Source organism: Syngnathus leptorhynchus, chromosome 11 (assembly GCF_054491065.1).
Source record: "Syngnathus leptorhynchus isolate UIUO chromosome 11, UIUO_Slep, whole genome shotgun sequence".
Classification (NCBI taxonomy): Eukaryota; Metazoa; Chordata; class Actinopteri; order Syngnathiformes; family Syngnathidae; genus Syngnathus; species Syngnathus leptorhynchus.
This window is the reverse complement of record NC_141205.1, coordinates 8340191-8361164: the sequence shown is the minus strand read 5'-3', so window position 1 is coordinate 8361164 and position 20974 is coordinate 8340191. Positions and strand designations below refer to the sequence as shown.

Here is a 20974-nt window from a genome sequence, read left to right as displayed (position 1 = left end):
TGAACTTAATTTGGCTAACTGAAGGTTAAATTATTATGTAAAAAAAAAAAAAAAGATTTGACAAAAACTGCAGTTTTCTAATTCACCTACAGTTTGTACATTAGTGTTACTAAAACAAAGTAATGGGACATACTGACACTTAAAGACAAGGCACATTATGAGCTTCACTTTTTATTTCTGGTCATTTGTAGTTCATTCAAGGTGGGGACAGTTTTGTCTACACAGCCAATTTGTCTTGAGCTGTTGAAAGCTGACCAGTGAAGATAAGCGCAGCTTGTTGTGTAGGCCCAAGTGTGTTCAATTGGAATTTAATTTACCGCTGCATCCCAGCGGGACTCCACTGAATGCGCAGAAGAATTTTTACAATGGATGAATTTGGATTGTCTAGCTTCAGCATGCTAATTCAGTTTTGGAGAGAAGAGTGTCCTCTCTGACCTCCTGGCCTCAAAAATGACCTTGCAAATGTCTTGCTCGGTGGAGATCTGATGTTAACTTCTCAGCCCTCCAAAAAACCCGCCCACAAATCAAGGACAAGCATGAATTAGAAGGCTTTCATCACGTCATCTTTTGCCTCCCTCCGTCAGATTTGGTAAACGACGTCCGGCGACAGAGGCACTTAATCTCTGTTAGCCTATACGTCATCACCATGGAAACTGGGCCGGAGCAGCAAGTGGCACCAGAGAGAAAGTATGGATGCTTGAGTCCAATTTTGTGATGTGTTTCTGGTGGATTCATCACCACTCGGTGAAGTATTAGCGATAGACCGATATGTGTTTTTTAGGGCCAATACCAATTATGAGTAGTCAAGGAGATGGATAACATCTCCAGATTTTGTTTACGGAATGGTTAAAAAAATAAATCAAGCTTTATGACGTGAAAAATCCTGAAAAACACTGCCACTGTCAAAAAGATTTATTTGGAGTTTGTAGTGTTAAAACTGCGAGCAAGATTTGAATGTAGCCTCATTTCGTTCTTCTTAGCAGCGCTAGCGATCGTAAGAAAGCATCAGCAAAGATAAGAAGCCGACACAAGACACATCTATTCCATTGTTAACTCAAATATTTTGAAAAGAACATGAATGGCTTTATTTCTCGTAGACACCTGAGCCATGGCGAAAACGCTGATTTATCAAGTGCAAGGCTCTCTGTGCTTATTTGCATTCTGAAGTTGGCTGTGACCACCCCCACGGTTTTGCAGCCCTCCTTCTTGCAGATCCCCCTGCTTGCACTCATCTGTAAAATTTTGAAAATCTCCAAAATGGAGCCTTGAACGTTATCGCAGGGAGCACAGGCAAGCCAGGCGGTCGCCTAGGGCGCCATCTGTTGGAAAGGATACCAAATTGCTGTTTAAAAAAACAACGCTTTTTATTTGCACTTGATATGCATTGAGTTTTCTCCTATATAGGAAAAAATGTGACATTTAAAGATATATACATATATTTGTGAAACTCAGTTTTGATGTCCTCCTGTCATCCTCACCTCCTCCACCTTCCTTCACCTGATCAAGTAGGCTGCTGTTTTGTTTACATTGCAAGATGAGTGCGGCATCATGGGTAGCGCGTCCCTGCGATTGTATTGCACACAAAACGTCATTGTGCTTTTATTGACATTGTCAATGCCTTTTTATTACGAAAAGAGAGTCAAGGTTGTAAGGGAGTGCTTTCAGAAAACGCTGAAAGGAAAAGAAGGACAGCGGGCGCAAAGTAGAGGTTTGTCGAGCGCAAAAAAAAAAAATATTGCGTGCTTGATGACTTTATATTTGGACAGTTATTTAAATGCAGCTACCGCCATCTCCTTATGCAATACGCATGTATGACAGAAGTTTAAGATAGTTGGAAGGGGAAGTTTGGAATATCACGATATGTTCATAATCCTTTCAAACATTTGGTTGGAACTGAGAATTCCCGGGGTCACTACTCCTGTGACTGTAGCATCTGCAGAGAAGATTTTCCAATTTTAAGTTGATTAAAAATGGTTTGAGGTCTACAATGTCACTGTCACGATTATGAGCATCAAACGGGACATAGGCAGATATATAAGATGCCTTTGCTGCATGAGACGTGAGAAGTTTTAAATATGAATATTTTTGGAGAAATGATTAGCGTTGGCTATCTTTTTCAAAAGTTAGTCATCTTAAAATTAAAATGATAAAGTATGAATATACCCGCTGAGTAGAAATGTTTTTTTGCATGTCGCTTCTGAATTCTCTCAGCTGCTTGAGGCCCTCATTTTCATAGGTGGATATTCCGCCATAGTTTCAGCAAGTCTCCTGAAACCCAACTGCACACATTGCAGATACAAAACAAACATGTCTTGCTATTATTAATTGCTTAGATGGCCGCAGACTGATGTGTGATAAAAACAAAAAAAAACATTAATGCATCCAGGGCTTCGGTTTGTCTATTAATTTTGTGCTCGTAAAGCTCTTCGGACTGTATTAGAAGCTTTAAGTGGATTTTGGCCAGAGGGAAATCCAACCTGATGGTTGGGAGCCACCTTGGATACAGTCAGCGGCCGCTTCAGTGTGCACACCTGCGTAAGCTAATGAGATCTAGTGCTAACATTCGGCCATTACAAATAAAATTAGTTGGATGTTTTTAAAGAGGTACAATCTTTATTGTGGCTGTAATGTGCACTTTTGTAGAACTGGTCTGAATCACCTCAAGAAGAGATTTTTTCATTTCCATGGAAGGAGGACAATATTTGTAAATGATTACAGCTATTCCTCATAAAATGGAAATTTTATGGAGCCATTCAGCTGAAAATATAATGAAAATGTTCCCATCACTGCACTTCTTTCCTTGAACCAAAGTGATGATCCTTGCAAAGCCAAACTATTTGATGCCGCTTTTCTATTCTATTAAACTGTGTCAGGCATTTTGTTCTTCATCTTATACATTCAATTTGAAACAAATATGTTTGTTTTTTCTTTTCCAGGCGCCTTGCAGTTATTCCCTCCGAGTTTGACGTGCTCCACCTCCCAAGAAAGCCACCCATGTGCGGTTCAGCGAACCTGTGCAGTATCATCGCAGCGTGCCCCCGTTAAGGACCCCCCCTGGTGGCCGCGCGGCCGACTCACGGGACATGTACGGCAGTGCCAGAGCTGTAGGTCACTTAGAGAGCAGCCCCGCACGCTCCCCGCGCCTGCCTCGGTCCCCCAGACTGGGCCATCGAAGGGCCAACAGCGGGGGCGGGAGCGGCGCGGGGGGCAAGACGCTCTCCATGGAGAACATTCAGTCTCTCAACGCTGCCTACGCCACTTCGGGGCCCATGTACCTGAGCGACCACGAGGGCGTGGGCTCCACGGCCACGTACCCCAAAGGCACCACCACTCTGGGTCGGGCCACCAGCCGGGCCGTGTACGGGGGCCGCGTCACAGCCATGGGCAGTAGTCCCAACATCGCTTCAGTGGGACTGCCCCATGCTGACCTTCTGTCTTACAGTGACCTGGGCTCCATCTCCATGCTGCACGCCCACCACCACCACCACCACCAGGGGGTGCCCTCCGCCCTGCTGAGGCAGGCGGTGCGGAGCAGTGGGGGGGAACTGCTGGAGATGCAGGCCCAGTTCAGGGATATGCAGAGGGAGAACGAGATGCTGCGCAGGGAGCTGGACCTGAAGGACAGTAAGCTGGGCTCGTCCACCAACAGCATCAAGAGCTTCTGGAGCCCGGAGTTGAAGAAGGAGCGCATCATGAGGAAGGAGGAAGCGGCGCGCACGTCTATCCTGAAGGAGCAGATGAGAGTCACTCATGAGGAGAACCAGGTAAGAACCGGCTGCCCGGCTTTCACCATTTACTGCAGCGAGAGATCCGTGGTGGTCTTTTGTCCTTTAAGGTTTGATCATGTTCTATGTTTCAAAGACCTTTCTGGAAAGAGTTACTCATTTAGCAACATTCATTCCTTGTTGATGCAGAAGAAATTTATGAAAGCACAATTGGCTATCCTCAGTGTGTGGGGTTGTAGACACAGCCCAGTTAAGTCAACTTCTGACAAGAGTGGGCATCTCGCTCAGCTTCTCGTCTTTTAATTCCTCCGATCATCTGTCCGCCTCCGCCGCAAAAAGTTCATCGTTTACTAAATGCATCAAATCGCCCAAAGCGCAGATGTCTTTTATTTGCTTATATACTTGTTTCTAAAAAAAAAAGTAAAATCATTACCGACTGAACATAATGTAGCTTCCAATTTCCAGTCTGCCTTGAGTCATGCTCATTTTCTTGCTGGTCATCTTCATCTCATTATGCAAATTGCTAATAAAATGTAGCCAGGAGAAGCGTAGAAGCTTATGCACTAGGTTGGCATTTTGTTTCTTGGAATAACCCAATGTGTTCCAGAAGTGTGGCATGAGGCAACTACATGCTCAAGGCAAATAAACGGTGTTACCTTTATTGTTCTTGTCCATTTTACGATCAGCCAAAGTAGCAGACCCAGCGGATTGGGTTGACTTTCAAACCAAAAGGTCAGTCGCTTCAGCTTCGGCGGCATCTCCGAGTTTGAAAGTTTTATGCTCGCTCAAGCTTTGCTAGTTTCACCTGCTGCAGATCCCTCGACAAAAACGACAGGGACTTTCCTTGTGTACGTCTACCATTGTTCAACTCCATTAAGCGCTCAGTGTGGATCCTTTTACATATGTATAAGTTGGTTGCATGTATTTCATCCAGTAGAATATAAAAAGGTGTGCGTTTTGGACTTCCTGCTAGATTCAGACCATTTTTCCGCTCTCTGTGTTATCTCGAACGCTGCACTCAATTATGTTCGCAGGCAAATGTAGCTGGCTGCCATAATTGCTTTTTTTTATCTTGATTTCTGGGCTTTTTAAAATGCACACGCGTGGCTAGACCTTGCCGACAGAATGACTTTAACCAGAGGTGTCAAACTCATTTTTTGTTTCACAATTTATCTTGACGGGCCACATAAAATGATGTGTCGGGCCGTATCTGGCCCTTGGGCCTTGTGTTTGAAACCACCGTGACTTAAACAATAATGACCATTGTAAATCTGATTTCCCATCAGGAAATTATAAAATGTAAAGCTGCCTCTATTCAACTTAAATGACTCAACTCACTGAAGAAAACAGAAACCTAATTAATTTCGTTACTACCGTGTTCCAATTTGCTGATTTACTGATTTATCGGAAGAAGGTGATTAAAACAAGAAAAGCAAGTGGTGTCATAAAATCTCGCAGGGCGCTGTGTGCGTTACGCCACGTCTCTCACAGCAGGTGCTTCGGGCGTTTGCGAGCTGGAGCAAATATCATCCATCTGCTTAATAAGACGAGGGAATAAGGGCCCGTGTTTACCACGTCCAAACAGCACAATTGTCTTTGAGTCGTTCAGGCGGCTGTTTGACTTCAGCACATTTTCCCGAGCCGCTGAAGCTGGACACAATCTGCTGGCGGCAAAGATGTGAGCCGGAGCCGGTTCCGTCTGACTGAGTCACGACGCTCACACATTCAGCCAGCCAGCCAGCCAGCCAGCCAGCCAGCCAGCCAGCCAGCCAGCCAGCCAGCCAGCCAGCCCTTATCAACATGCGGCCCAAAATGGAGGCTGAGCTTCATACGTCGCGACACACAACACGTTTGTGTGTCGTGTGGTCTTCAGGCTAAGAAATGAAAAGAGTAGAATTCATCATTAGACCTGTTCCATCTTTTTGTAACCCAGTTTCAAATGACATATTTATATCTTTAATATGGTCATTTTAAAATTCTGTATTAGTATAATAACTTGTGTTTATTTGTTTGAAGATTAGAGTTATGGTTTATCAAGTCAAATAAAAAACAGGATGATAAATAGTATATGACAAATTGGAACATCCCAGATTTCATTTATTTGATTGAAATGAATTTAGTGAGCTGTGACTCAACAGTTTGGCTCCGCATGAGCGATGCACTCACCCACGCTTACTAACACGTAAACACTTCATGTTTGTTAGGGCCACCTGGGTAACCGACTCAGTGTGGACCTCTTTGTACAATATTGTGAGGCCACCTGTCCAATTCGACCCTACAATAAATTCCCAGCGTACACCAATGGCACCTTCTGACAAACATGAATCAAAATTTGCCAGTGACCAGAATCATGTCAGGTCCTCCGACAATATTTTTCTTTATGCTTGTGTTGGCAAGGCGGGCTGGCAAGGTAGCATTAAAAAGAGAAAACATCTCTTTTTCCAGATGTATCACACAAGAAAAAAGGCTTCTTTTTTTTTCTTTTTTTTTCCTCACAATCATGACAATATCAGATGAGTCTTGCCTGACACAGGAAATGGTACACTCTTATAATTGATGGGTGAGTCAGTCTTTCTCAACCACAGTGCAATTATGCAAATGAACTCATTGACTGCACTTTAGCTCCAAGACGGAAGGCTATTGATCAGGATAGAACATGAGATGAAGAGGAAGCCAAGATACTGGACAGACATGCTGAGAGGGAAGATGTATTACTATTTTGTCATTATTGATAAACCAATCAAAATTGGAATATACTTTCAGTTATCATTCCTTATTGAAACGTTTTAAAATCATCATGATGTCAAAGACTACATGGGAAATGACCTAAAATGGAGGCTATGACAGCAGTGGATGGATTGTGGTCATGACTCAAGCTTGGAGTCTGACTACAATCGTGGTAGGTGGCTGCAAGCCTCTCACTCAGCAGCAACATTTACCTTTTATGCCAAAAGAAACACTGCCGCCTCGTGGTCACTACCAGTATTGTGTTGGAGTGAATACATAGAAAGGCATTTTCAAAAAGTCTGTCTTGGGGTTAAACGTTTAGTATCCATTCAGAGGATTTGTTTAAGGATGCAATACAAGAACTGGATTGAACATGTCTGCCTTCACAAAACATTTATTGTTTAAAAAAGACAGAAGAAAGAGAACATCTTGTGCAGATGAGATACCTGATGAGAATAATTTACAATCTTCTTAAATAAGCCTGACAAGGTCCACTGACATAAGACGTGCGTATCTAAATAGAAGAGCTGATGAGGGCAACAAAGACTGAAGATGATCATTTGTCTCAACAGCAACGCTAACCTGGCCTGAACCGACATGGACGGAGATGACGGGGAAGTTGACACAAACGCCATGAAATACATTTCAGTCCAAAGCGGCAAGCCAAACATCGCTCAGCGACTGTGACGGCTTGTCTCGTCATCTATTTCACTTCCGCTTACTCGCATATTAAATGTGCTGCAATAATAATAACTGAATATTATTTGTGGCTCTCAACTCTCTCCAGAAAGGTCAATCAATTCTTATTTTGTCAGAAGGAATCTTGTGATTAAAAATGTGGAGCGGCTGCCAAGTGGCTTCTTTTCCTCAGATGGGTCAGGTTTATGTTGCTCATCCCGTCTCTGTTACGTCACGCTCTTGCACTGACTGTTTTACCATACATTTGTGTTTTTTTTTTCTTTTCTGTTCATTCTGTCCATGCTGTGCAGCTGCTGGATGCCAGGAGAACAAAGGTTTGTCCCTATGTTTGCACCAAAGGTGGCGTGCACAACATAGAGTCACCTTCAGTGTGATGTGTACTTGCAGCAACCTGGCAATCCCTTTTCACCTTTTCTCCTTATGTGAGCCCAAGAAGAAATTAAAACCCCTCGATGACCACCGATAGCATTTGAGTCATGCCGCCCCAAATATATTCCTATGAATCGTGCAAAGTTGTTTCTTTCACTCCAAATGTGTCTTCCACCTCAAAAGGAACGATTACTGCGTCGGTGTATTCGTGTCATCGGAGTATTTATTAGAACTATTTTTACTAACATTTTTTTTTTTTTAAACCATATAATTTCTAATACTGTTTTCATTTTTTGTTTGGTTTTAACATCGAAAAGATTCTGTGTACAGTATTGTTGCAAAAAAAAAAAATGATGGAGGTTCCCCTCTGGATTTTTCAAAGTTGTTTACCTTTCACCAGTAGAGGATGCTAACGGACATGATCCTTGACTTTGGACCTTTGAGTCTGGTGGCAAGGCACTATTTGAAACCTTAAGCTGACCTAGAAAACGATTTTCATTTTGAGAAATGCAATATTGTACACTGAACTTTTTGATAATGGTGAAGTTTAATGTTAGTAATTCAAACTGACGGCACGGGTGTATTTAAAATCTTTGGACATACAGATCTTGCTCTTTAAAATCTAGATGGACACTTTTTAACGTACACCTGCGTAGTCACATCCCATATATTATAACAATATTATAATATTATTGAATAAATAACTATATTATAGTTTTTAATGCATTCCTTTTTTAAAAACAGACTTGCTATTGTATGTGATGCCTCAATTTGAGTATGGTGTAGGTGCAGTATTTTGCCAATACTTACTTTATAATTCGAAGTCAAAGGAATCAAATTGCTCAATGCGATATTTTTATGTTTTCAATTTCTTTTGTGTCAGGGCAAATATATACAGAATAGAATATGGATTTAATGGGATTCTGTATCCATGCTTTTGGATTAGTCTTGTATCACACGACTTTCTAAATTGAGGTCTTTAATAACACTATTAGCTTGTAAAGAAGGTAAGAGCTGCTCCTCATGTTTGTCCATCCACGGTTGCTCCACTTTAAAAGCATTCTCTCCAACATTTTAGAAGTGTTTGTCACCCTCCTGTCTGTTGTCCTACCTGCAAACACTTGTCCTCCTTCCAACACGTGAGCCTATGTGTGTCTGAACCTCATCAGCATCTCCAGATGACCATCCAGGCTCTCCAGGACGAGCTGCGCACGCAACGCGACCTCAACCACTTGCTGCAGCATGAAAGCGGCAACCGCTCCGGCGCCGAACACTTCACCACCATCGAGCTGACCGAGGAGAACTTCCGCCGGCTGCAGGCCGAGCACGACCGGCAGGCCAAGGAGCTCTTCCTGCTGAGGAAAACCCTAGAGGAGATGGAACTGAGGATCGAGACGCAGAAGCAGACGCTGGGAGCCAGAGACGAGTCCATAAAGAAGCTGCTGGAGATGCTGCAGAGTAAAGGGCTGCCCTCGGGGCCCGGCAGGGTGTCTGACGAGGAGGAGCAGGAGAGGAACAGGCGCATTGCTGAGGCTGAGGCTCAGCTGGGACACCTGGAGGTCATTCTGGACCAGAAGGAGAAGGAAAACATTCATCTGCGAGAGGTATTTTGTCACTGAATTCATCAGATCAAATAGTGTGACGTATTTCTCGCTAAAAAAAAAAAAAAAAATCTTGTTTGCTTCTAAGGAGCTGCACCGAAGAAATCAGCTGCACCAGGATCCGAGCAAAACCAAGGCCTTGCAAACTATCATAGAGATGAAAGTAAGTATGACTTCCAGCCTTGCTTACTCTTCTGCTTACTGTCCAAGTGTAGGCTCACACTGATATGTTTTCATGAAAATCAATTGTTGTTCTTGTGATACTCTGCTGAGTCAACACACTGGCAGATTTCACGAGAATTGTGTGATAAACAAGTGCGTGTGTGTCAGCGTGCTGCTCCAAAGCAAGCTGTGTCAACATCAAAATTCAATAACACCTTTCAAATTTCATGCTTGCACAAGTGTACACTCATAAACAACAACAAAAAGAAAGTAATTACTGCAGATGAGCAATTTGCAAAGCAAGTACAATTTGTTTTCTTCACAAAATCACACCATAGGCCCATTTGGAAATAGTAAAATTTACTGCTCCATGTCACATTTTAGATTTTGGGATTTAGACTAAAATGAAGTGGATTTTGCATGTTCTCTGCCACCTCCAACCCAAATTCCAAAAACATGCATGCATAGGTTTAAATCTTAAAAAAATAAAATAAAAGTTAATTTCATGTTCAGCAATTTTTTATGCAAGATAGGCCTTTGCACTGGGAAAAAAATGTATGCGCTTATTTTGTTTGCCTCAAAGCCTTGTTGTTGCTGGGTTAGGGTAACAAATGTTTTATGCATGCATTAACAAATCTATGATCAAAAGTGAAATATTTTAAAAACATACATTTTGCATGCATGTTTGTGTTTTGTTCATATTGGGCCCCCCCCCCCCCACCTTCATCCCATCCCTGCTTTATAATGGCTGAATACTTTTATGAGCTATCCTCAGAGACCACGCCCACAAATTGTGCACATTTTATCATACTCGACATAAATCTATGTTTGGAATACAGTGTAGCTACATCATAGAAATATGTAAGCCGTGCTCCAAACCAGAAAAATAGATCCGCTCCGATCCGAAGACTGAATCTGACAAGCGGAGAAATTCAGGCCACACAGCGTCTGAATCTCCAAAGACGCCAGCAGCCTCACTGCAGAGGCCTGACATCACTTCCTTAAAATAAATCATGACATCATCGTTGAGCAGACACGGCCGAACCCCCGCCCCACCCCTTCGCCTCGGATGGCGCGGCCGTCACGTGGTACGCAAATTCTGATATCCTCGTCGATTAGCGCGGCCAGCTCGGGGAAGACCCGCCTCCTCTCTCTCTCTCGTGTGCAGGAAGACCCTGCGCCGCTCCCCTCCTCTTCCCTCCCCCCGTTGCCTCTCCATTGCTGTGATGCTGATGGAAGCGCCAATAATCCTCCCTCCCCTTCTCCCTCACGCCCTCGCCGAGCCGAGAGCGTGTAGCCTGCCTGCCGCCGCTGCCATGGAAACAGGTGTGGTTGTTTATGACAGTGAGAGGCCAGCATGCAAGCCAAAGGGAGACGGAGAAAACCTTTAGCGAGCAAATGAAATGGATGCCCCGATATCATGACATGTGGACGGAATAAAATCAAAGGTACGACGATTGAGTTGATGAACGTCGGCTTGAGGGTGAGCTGTAACGTGCATGGGAGTCATGGGAGCTGTTCCTCCTCAGTGGTTTTAGTGATGAGTTCAGAAGTTCAAGCCACTCGGATGAAAGGAAGTGACCAAAAGAGCACCGAGGCGAGAGCACCGACAGACCTTGGCTAATGCTACGTTGTATTATTTATTCAAAAAGCCGAGGTGCACTCACAGTCGCAGTCCTGAGCACTGCAAAATCTGCAGTGTGTTACTTTTCTTTTTTATTCCGCCCGCCCGCACGATTCTCTCCCGTCTGCTCGTGCTGAATGTTTGCGCGACGTTTCCCCAACGGTGATTCGTCCTCTGAGCTGTAGCAGCCGAGCAAGCTTTGCGGATCCTTGACAGATGCAGAGAACTTCTGTTTTCCTCTCGTTATCACGATCTAGCTGTATTCTTCTCCTTTTTTTTTGTCATCCTCACGCTAAAACCTTCTTCAAACGGCCTTTGTGGACTTCAAATTCATCGTCGACAACTTGTGAGCATGTCTGCATGTCTGTGCACAGGACACCAAAATTGCGTCTCTGGAGCGCAACATTCGCGACCTGGAGGATGAAATCCAAATGTTGAAGGCAAACGGCTTGCTTAACACGGAGGACCGTGAGGAGGAGATCAAGCAGATGGAGGTCTACAAGAACCATTCCAAGTTTATGAAGACCAAGGTAGGCGATGCCATGCAAAGAGGTGAATACTGATGAGCCAGGCTGCCGCATTTAGCACCATCAGCAAACTGTCTTGTCGGCGGTAAATTCATCAATGCTGTTTTCTCCAAAGAGCTGCATGCTTGGGAATACTAATCAGCCCCCTCAAAAAAGAAGAAATATAATTCAGCTTCTTTAATATGAAGCTTCTGCTCCTTATCACGCCAACACGTCTCTCTCTGGGGGACTCATCTGTCTCCCTTTTTTAACTCTCTGTTTACTCGCTGCTTCTTGTGTTAGCGGACCAGCCGCAGACCTGTTCACAGTTTTGTTATGCTATTTTTAGATTTTATTTTTTTTCATCCATCATGAATAGGGATGATGTATAATACATGATGAATGCAGGAGGGAGGGAGTTAGTCTCAAATGCATTTTTAATGATAGCAACTTGTGTTGATGAAAATAGCTCCAAAGCGGTACTCAGGAGATTGAGCATTGTGATTCCAGTGTGTGTGTGTGTGTGCGTGTGTGTGTGTGTGTGTGTGTGTGTGTGTGTGTGTATGTGTGTGTGTGTGTGTGTGTGTGTGTGTGTGTGTGTGTGTGTGTGTGTGTGTGTTTGTGCAGATTGACCAACTCAAGCAGGAGTTGTCCAAGAAGGAGTCGGAACTGCTGGCTCTGCAGACAAAGTTGGAGACCCTCAACAACCAGAACTCAGACTGCAAACAGCACATTGAAGTGCTCAAAGAGTCTCTCACTGCCAAAGAGCAACGGGCGGCTATCTTGCAAACAGAGGTAACGTGAAACTTGTTGTGGCGGTAGGTCAACAAGATCAAACTAATAAAATGACCTTTACTAAGCAAAATAAATTGGCCTTGCCTTGAGGCTGAGGCAAATAATGTCAGCAGGTCCTACAAAGGTCTGACAACAATTCCACTAACTTAAGGTTCAGGCTTCTACTGGAAAGCAAATCACAAGAGGGTGTGCACACTTGTGCAACCACATTATTTCACTTGCTTCATTTTATTGCCGCGCTAGAAAATTCAATTGAGTTGTACAAGTTTTTAAATTCTTTATTTGGCTCATTTTTTTAAATATCACTAAAACTTGCCATTTGAATCAGAGTGTGTAGTATTTTTGCTTGACATGAGAAAAATGCCTGAGCCCATTTATTCTTTTATTCATTGATATTTAAAAAAATAAATAAGAAAAACTGTTTCATGTTCCAGGTGGATGCTCTTCGTCTGCGTTTGGAGGAGAAAGAGTCCTTCCTCAACAAGAAAACTAAGCAACTGCAGGACTTGACGGAAGAGAAAGGCACCCTTGCTGGAGAAATAAGGGACATAAAGGACATGCTGGAGGTCAAAGAAAGAAAAATCCATGTGCTACAGAAGAAGGTATACAGTATTTATATTTTCATTGTGATGCTTTGACTTTGCCACCAAGTTACAGAATATTATATATATATATATACATATATATATATATATATATATTGCTATAATAGTTTAGTGATAGTTTCTCAGCCTGACCCGCTCATGCTTTCTCTATTGTTTCCTTCTGTTGTGTTATTCTTTGTTTTCTTGGTCTGTGCTAACTTTAAAATTTAGCACCTCCTGCTCACTGTTTGGTGTTAATGTGATGTTCCTCCTCCTCCTTCAGATTGAGAACCTGCAGGAGCAACTACGGGACAAAGACAAACAGCTAAGCAACTTGAAGGACCGGGTCAAGTCTCTGCAGACCGACTCCACCAACACCGACACTGCCCTGGCCACCCTGGAGGAGGCGCTGTCAGAGAAGGTAAAGCGTTGAGAGGTTGCTGGTTTCACAAGAACACAAAATGCCAAATGAGTACGTTTCCTGATTATTTTCGATATTTTTCACGTGTGTCATCAGGAGAGAATCATAGAGCGTCTGAAGGACCAGCGAGAGCGAGAAGACAGAGAACGTCTGGAGGAAGTAGATGCCTACAAGAAGGAGAACAAGGATTTGAAGGAGAAAGTCAACAGCCTGCAAATAGAATTAACCGAAAAAGAGGTCGGCGAATCGGACCCTCGCGTTTGCTCTCTTGTCTTTACGGCTCAACGCTCCTGTCTGTACACCTTTCAGTCCAGCCTCATCGATCTCAAAGAGCACGCATCTTCACTGGCGTCTTCCGGCCTCAAGAAGGATTCCAAGCTCAAATCCCTGGAGATCGCCATCGAGCAGAAAAAAGAAGAGTGCAGTAAGTTGGAGATGCAATTACAGAAGGTAGGTGTGATGATATTCCCTTTGGACTGATGCCAAAAGTTTCTTATGTAATCTTGGTGAATTGAAGGCTTCTAATAAGCTCTTCCATTCCGTCCCCCTCCCGCCGCTATCCCCTCGTGCGCTCCTCTGCATTTGTCTGCGTCGTGTTCAGATGTAACCATGTAGAACAAAGTGCTGCTGTTGTCTCCTGCCTCACTCTGACTCCTAACACGTCCTCTCCCATCCTTGACTACTCCCCCCCCCCTCCCTCCCTCCCTCCCCTGCTCCCTTCCTCTTGCAACGTAGCAAGCTGAGCAGCTTTTCAGTCACGTGAACAATCCTGTAAGTTCCTCCCTTTCTCGTTTGAGCCACCACACGGAACGCATGAGGACGCTCAAAGATTTTGGGATGTGACACATGGTGCTCATCTCGACACACGTGGCTCTGCTTTACACCCAGATGCATGTCGATGGTTGCACTGTACATGGCACTGAAGGAGCTTTTTACATTGGGCAGCAAGTCTTTGTGCTTGTCACATCTGTGCTGAATCTGGTTTATATTTTCAAATCGTTCACTCAGTATACGACTGTGAAATGATTTATGCTCACTTTTGCATTGACTCCAGTTTTGTGTCAGTGGTTTTAAAATCCAGGCTCTGTCAATCCGGCGTGCTCTCAACATCCTTGCGTGGATTTTTTCCGAGTACCCCGGCTTCTTTCCACATTCCAAAAATATGCAATTTTGGTTCATCAAAGATTTGAATAATATGAATGTGAATGGGAATTGTTGTTTGTCTTCATATGCCTTTTGGCTAGCAACCGGCGGAGGGCGCACCCTGGTGCCCCTCGATCAAAATCAGCTAAGATAGGTTTGACCTTTATTAGCACTTTTGAAAATGATTGAATGGATGGAATTTTTCTGAGGGGCGTATGGTAAAGAGTTATTGTTGCTTTGATTTTAAAATACTTTATTATGGTCACATTTGCTATTAGAAAAAGTTGACATTTGAACAGGGGTGTGTAGACTTTTTATATCCACTGTGTAAATGTGTACTGGATAAGGATCTCGAGGCAACGCCAAAAGCAAGCAGAATGGAAAATCCAACATAAAATAGTTATCTTTTTTGGACATTTTTGAATATTTTACATTTCTTTTTCAAATGTGCTCAGCCTTTCTGTATCCGTATCTTGGTTGATTCTTCATGCTTAACAAAAACATAGTGTTGTTTCAAGCGACCGCCGCAAAGATTGTGTAGCTTTCCTGGTTTTGCATGACACGATCATTGGACTTTGTTGCATGTTGTCACTTCAGTGTTGCCAAGCTGTTGCAGAGGTTGTCGTGTATGATCTGTGTTGACGTGTGGCTGTTCCCCTCACGTGTACTCGAAGGATTCATGATGCTTTCTTTGTGTTTGTCTTTTGCTACACAAAATTCACTCCAGTGTGTGTGTGTGTGTGTGTGTGTGTGTGTGTGTGTGTGTGTGTGCACAAAATGACTGGGAGTCTCATATTGGCGTTAAGTTGTGCTAGTTTATTGCTCTATTCAAGTTAATGAGCCAGCGCCACTAATGACACCCTTGTGTTATTTACTCCGCAACTTACTTTCAGACAGACAGAAAAGAAGAGATAAGGAGATGAGATCATATGGAATTTTCTATCGCCCAGTTAATTGAGTCCATCTTTGTGTGTGTGTGTGTTTTTTTTTTATGTGTTATACAGAAAGCCCACGAAGTGGAGCATCAGTCGGGCTCGAGAGGGAACCCGGAGTATGTGGACAGAGTGAAGTTGTTGGAGAAGGAGATGGGCTACTACAAGGATGAAGCTAGCAAGGCTCAGACGGAGGTGGAGAGGCTCCTAGACATTTTGCGGGAGGTGGAGACTGAGAAGAATGATAAAGATAAGAAGATTGCAGATTTGGAAAGGTAACATCCATTTGGACTGTGTGCTAATGACATAGGAACATGATCATCTCTGATAGAGTTGCATTGCACTCTTCCAATCAAATCCATTCTTCAACCTGACCTGCAAAACAATGGATCAAATAAGCCAATCTGCTCAAAACTTTAAAGAAACTTTTACATCAAAAATTTGGGTGTGTCTGCAGTCAAGCGAAAGGAGAAACTTGACAAATTTGACCTGGTTGGTTGGTTGGTTGGTTTGGTGCCTTCAAGAACATTTTCGAAAATTCTCCATCTCCGTTTGTTGATGGTGAGAAGCAGAGTCATTTACTGTAAAAAATTGAGGCGCTTCTAGCACAGTGGCGCACCAAAGCTTTTCGAAATATTGGTCGTGTTAGCGCACGCTTGCGTCGAATTGAGTCAGAGCGCCATCCAGTGGATAAAGGGTTCAAGGAAATTAGAATGAGTGATCCCAACACTAAGCAGCATTTACAGTTTCATGAGAAACTTGGGCCAATTATGATTCTTTTGAAAATGGTCGGAACCTCGTCGCTAATATTTTGCTCTCGTGTAGGAAAAACGTGCCTTTGGAAATATCAAATCATTTTTAACAGTGCATTTTTTTTTTTTTTTTGGAACATCACATTTTCTGAGATTACGATTGCAGTTGCTTGTGGGTGTATTGTTCCGACTGGATCTTCCTTGGAGGTTCAGCTGCAGTCAACAGCTTTGTTCTGCAAAATTCATCCATTCACATTTCACTGTGGAGCTAATGGTGATTGATGAGACAAGACTGATTTATTATCCAGCAAAAAAAAAAGATCACTTCCTGTTGATTAATTGGGTGTTCTTCTTTGCCCACTTTTCTGCCCTGCTCCTTTTTCTATCTCCCTTTCTTCCTTCCACTCTTGACCACCTCTCCCATTGAATATTTGTCCTCTTCAATTTCATCTTCCTTGCAATGCCGTGTTGCATTGCCACAAATCCTCCACAGCCCCCCTCACACCGCCCCTCGGCCCACCCCCCGTCTTGGCGGCAGAGCCCCCTCTGAGCCGCTCCCCTCGGTGTCCGCCGCCCCCCAGCAGATAGGGGGCATGGTGTGGGACTTCCTGGGAAAGTGAGTGCTCTGCCTAGGCACTCGAGCTCGGCGGTGCGGTCGGTGGAACGATTGAAGGATGCTTGCGTCAGAGTGGTGGCTCGTCGTCACATGACGCAAACATCCCCTGCATTATTGTTTGCTTTGATTTTTTTTTTTTCGACAATGTGCTTGCTTTGCTGCCTTGTATTGATTTTTTAATTGCTTGAGACAGGTTTGATTCTTTGTTTCCTATCTGATTCATATCATAAATTGGCCACTGCTTGTTTATTTGCTCTGTTTTATTTTTTGCATGTAGCATTTGGAAACCAGAAACTAATTTTGAGGAAGGTCCACGATGAAAATGATTTAATCTACAAACCTTGACCTACATTAATAAATGTGTGAAAGTCTTGGGACATATTATTTTACTTCTTTCACTGACCTTTTAATTCTGCCTGAATCTGGATTTAGGGGGCGATTTTAGATGTGACTGGATGATATTGGCGTCAAGGAGCTTGACCTTTAACCTCATTAAACACTTCTGGAAAACTGAGAATAGCAAAACGATTTGACTTGTAAAGTTGTCACACTTCTTCCTGGTTCAATAGCCAGGTGTCCCAATACTTTTATTCATATAGTGTCACTCATGTCCAGACTTGCGTCTGCATCTATAATTAGAATAGATGGAGTTATAAACAAATCACACCAGGTTTGAGCCAATAATATTTTGTAATTATTAAAAAAAAAAATATATATATATATATATATATATTTTTTTTTTTTTTAATTTATTTATTTATTTATTTATTTATTTTTTAAACCAAAAGAATAAGATTTCCATTGTTTGCCTATGTTGTGGTTATGTGTTCATCTTGGTGTGATTTCACCTTCTACAACTCTTTTACACATAGTGTTTTTAATATTTTGCACGCAAGCACACCCTATACATGTGCTGTGCGTGTCTGCGTGTGTGTGATGTTGTTTTTGGTTCCGCACGCTGCTCCTTTTAATTTCCTGCCACCCGTCTGTTCACCTCAACCCCCCCGCCACTCCAGAAGCATCAGCCACTCTCCTCTCCAAGTGCTGCCCACCTTCCCACTTCCTCCCACTTGGCCTAAGCTGCCCTAGCAGATATTAAGGCCCAGTGGCCTGCATGCAAAGTGTTCATTTGTGAGTGAGGGGCTCTTGCAGATTCAAATCCTGGTCCCTTAAACGTCAGGACCGTCCAACCCTGCATCCCAAAGCGGTTCTCTCCCTAGCTCTGTCTCACTTGTTGAGTTCCGTTCCTCTGCACCCAAAGACCTTTTTCCTCGTCTTTTCCCGGGCTGATCTTTGCTGTCTGATTGCATGTCTGCTTCCCTCGGCAGCAGATGCACACGGGTCAGAGTTCCCGAGTCCAAAGTGCATCACGCGATGGCCGCGCCCGCTCTCGCAGACGGGCTGGCGGTCTCCCGTGTTTGTTGACGATGAACTTAAGCAACTTTTCTACCGAGCAGTACAGCTTAGTTCACCGTTGTGAAAACTTGGGGGATGTACTTGTGTAACCATAGCAACGGTGGAACTCAAGGGTGGAGCTTGATTCACCGTGGCTGGTGGATCAGATCGGGTTGCAATGTAAAATTGAGGATTGTTACTGCTGGGTGGAAACATGACTTGAGTGTGTTCATTGTTGTTCTTGGTCTAATGTCTTGTCTTTCATTTTTTCTGAATTTCCTTTACTGCTTCCAATGTGTTTCCCACTTGTCCTGTCGTCTATTTTCTACTATCCCCCCTCCCTCACCCCCCCATCTGCAGTTTAGCGCCCAGGTAGGTGATATTCTTGCCCACCTAAACCCTCTTCTAACTCCGGTGCTCCAACTTTTGTAAGTTTGTTCCCATTGCTAACGTGAAGCCATCAAGTCATGTGTGACGTGTGCTTTCATGACAGGCATCATTCTGAAAGCAATTTGATTCCAAATGTAACTCATCCTCCACTCCACTGCTTGGATGTGTGTTACGGTTTTGGTTCTGTGAGTGAGTATATCAAACGCTCCTCCCACATCTACTTAGCTTTTACGGAACTCCTCGAGAATGTTTTTTTTGGGCTGAGTAGTTAGCGGACGAGAGGTGATTGACAGCGCTTAATCGTGAGTATTTTTACAGACAAGGAGGCAAAGACCCGACCAAGAAAGGCTCAAACATCAAACTGGGACCCCAAGGGGACAAGAAAGGCTTGGGACAGGATGGCCGTAAAGACAGCTCCTTGGAAGGCGGCCATCACTCAAAGGTGTGTTTATTTGGTCATTCACAAGCTGAGTCGTGAACTCATCCCATGTGTCAATCAGCTGGAGGACCTGATGAACACACTTGAGAGGACGAGGCAAGAACTGGATTCCACCAAGCAGCGTCTCTCGTCCACTCAGCAGTCACTGCAGGAGCGGGACAGCCACCTCACCAACATGAGGCAAGAGCGCAGAAAACAGCTGGAGGAGATTCTAGAGATGAAGTGAGCCGCTGCTACTTTTGAACTCAAATGACCTTTGCTCATGTCACAGTTTAGAACAATCAAATGTGTTGTCTAGATGCAAATCGTGACGGTAGAGAAGAACTGCCCCACCAAATGTCGCATTTATTTCACCAGCCTGAAAATTTTCCATCAAGCATACTTAGTTGCTAAGCAACCAACAGAGACACTGGAAAGGATGGATAATTAACAAATCATGTCATATGACCTTTTTTGCAGACAACAAGCTCTGCTGGCTGCGATTAGTGAGAAAGACGCCAATATCGCCCTGCTGGAACTGTCTGCCTCCAACAAGAAGAAGACCCAAGAGGAGGTGATGTCCCTGAAGCGGGAGCGGGACAAACTGATGCACCAACTGAAACAGCACGTTCGTATTGCAACACGCAACTGGAATGATTCCATAAATAATCCCGGATGCTAATCGCGACTTGTCGACTCATCCCGCAGACCCAAAGCAGAATGAAACTGATTGCAGACAACTACGAAGACGAACAATATCATCCGCACCACCCTCAGTCCCAGGCCTCGCACCCTCAGCAGCAAGCTCAGAGCCAGTACGGCCACCTCCCCCACGCCCAGCAGGTCCCGTACGGCCACGTCCCTCACATGCAGCACCCGCAGGCCCCCCCGCAGCACCCGCAGCAACTGCAGTACCCTCACTCTCAACATCCCCAGCAGCACCCTCAGCCGCCCCCCCAACACTCACAGCACGCTCGCCCCCCGCAGCCCCAACATCCGCACCTCCAGCACCCGCCGCAGCAGCATCCGCACGGACATCTCCCGCCCCACGTCCAGCACCCGCATGGCCCTCTCCAACAAGGGCCCCACCCTCAGCACCCGCATCCTCAGCATCCTCAACATCCTCAGCATCCTCAGCACCCTCAGCATCCTCAGCCCCAACACCACGGGCAGCATCCACGCCACCTGTCGCCTCATCATCGCGGAGGTTCGGGCAGAGGACCCCCACATGCTGGCCACCGCCCTTCCCCGGACCAGGTTAGAAGTCACTCACGGTCTCAGGTGCTTGTCTGACTACGCTTCTGTACTCATCTTACCTTCATTGTATTCAAATAGTAAAGATAATACAAGAAATGAACTATATATTCATAGTTTAAACCAGAAATAAAATAAGATCAAGATGAGATGCTGTATAATAATGTTTTTTGTCTTTTTTTCCCCCGAATGCATACCTCGAACGACAGGATGACGAGGAAGGCATATGGGCATAATCGTTGCTATGACAACCAAAGTTCCAAAGTTGTTTTGAGGGGTGAGATTTTTTATTTTTTATTTTTTTTGATGGTTCCAATGTTTCTTGCTGTTTTGTTGTTGACCACATAAATGTTTTGTTTTTCAGATGACTCAGCCCCTACTGGGGGTAAAGCAGCCAGAAGATGATGTTGAAATACGGCGACACTGACAAAACTTTTTTTTTTTACCTTACTCAGCTAGAAGACCTTTTGGTTTCTTTTTTTTTTTTTTTTGTTTTTTTTTTTTTTTGGGAGGGGCAGGAACGAGGTTCCTCGAGATGCGCAAGTCAGGCGTTGGGAAACTGACAGTCGAGCGGGTAAGTAGAAACCATAAATCGGGATACTCAAACTGAGCGTTACTAAACAATATGAGTGAAGCTTCTGAATTGGAGCTCATCAAGTATCCTGCTGCTACTTTGCCTTTTGTGCCTTTCAGGTGACCTTGGAGCAGACCTTCTCAGCATGGAACAGCTAAGGAGAGACCCCACACCTCCTCTTCCTCACTATCTTCACCTCATTTGCCCCATGCTGACCATGGGACCTCCTCAGGAGCTTGCAAGACTGGTCTCCACCCTCTCCAAGATCCTTCTTCCATCCTTACTTC

General features: G+C 44.2%; 1 protein-coding gene across 1 annotated transcript; it reads left to right on the top strand.

Annotated features, from left to right (window-relative positions):
- The first annotated feature begins 1628 nt into the window (after positions 1–1628).
- On the top strand, positions 1629–20608 carry erc2 (ELKS/RAB6-interacting/CAST family member 2). Its single transcript, XM_085924033.1, has 20 exons — positions 1629–1708; positions 2937–3764; positions 7442–7465; positions 8690–9124; positions 9210–9284; positions 11282–11437; positions 12041–12208; positions 12643–12810; positions 13076–13213; positions 13310–13450; positions 13523–13663; positions 13949–13984; positions 15361–15563; positions 16534–16656; positions 18760–18883; positions 18942–19102; positions 19340–19487; positions 19568–20116; positions 20323–20390; positions 20478–20608. Exons 2-19 carry the CDS (start codon positions 3084–3086, stop codon positions 20347–20349), a joined length of 3498 nt encoding a protein of 1165 aa, XP_085780159.1. The 5' UTR covers positions 1629–1708; positions 2937–3083; the 3' UTR covers positions 20350–20390; positions 20478–20608.
- The last annotated feature ends 366 nt before the right edge of the window (positions 20609–20974 follow it).

Bases quoted from the DNA above. Each gene is read 5' to 3' on its own strand.
- erc2 (XM_085924033.1), top strand. From the start codon at position 3,084: ATGTACGGCAGTGCCAGAGCTGTAGGTCACTTAGAGAGCAGCCCCGCA. The intron at 13,664-13,948 runs GTAGGTGTGATG...CTTGCAACGTAG, and splicing joins TGGAGATGCAATTACAGAAG to CAAGCTGAGCAGCTTTTCAG. The intron at 18,884-18,941 runs GTGTGTTTATTT...TGTGTCAATCAG, and splicing joins AAGGCGGCCATCACTCAAAG to CTGGAGGACCTGATGAACAC.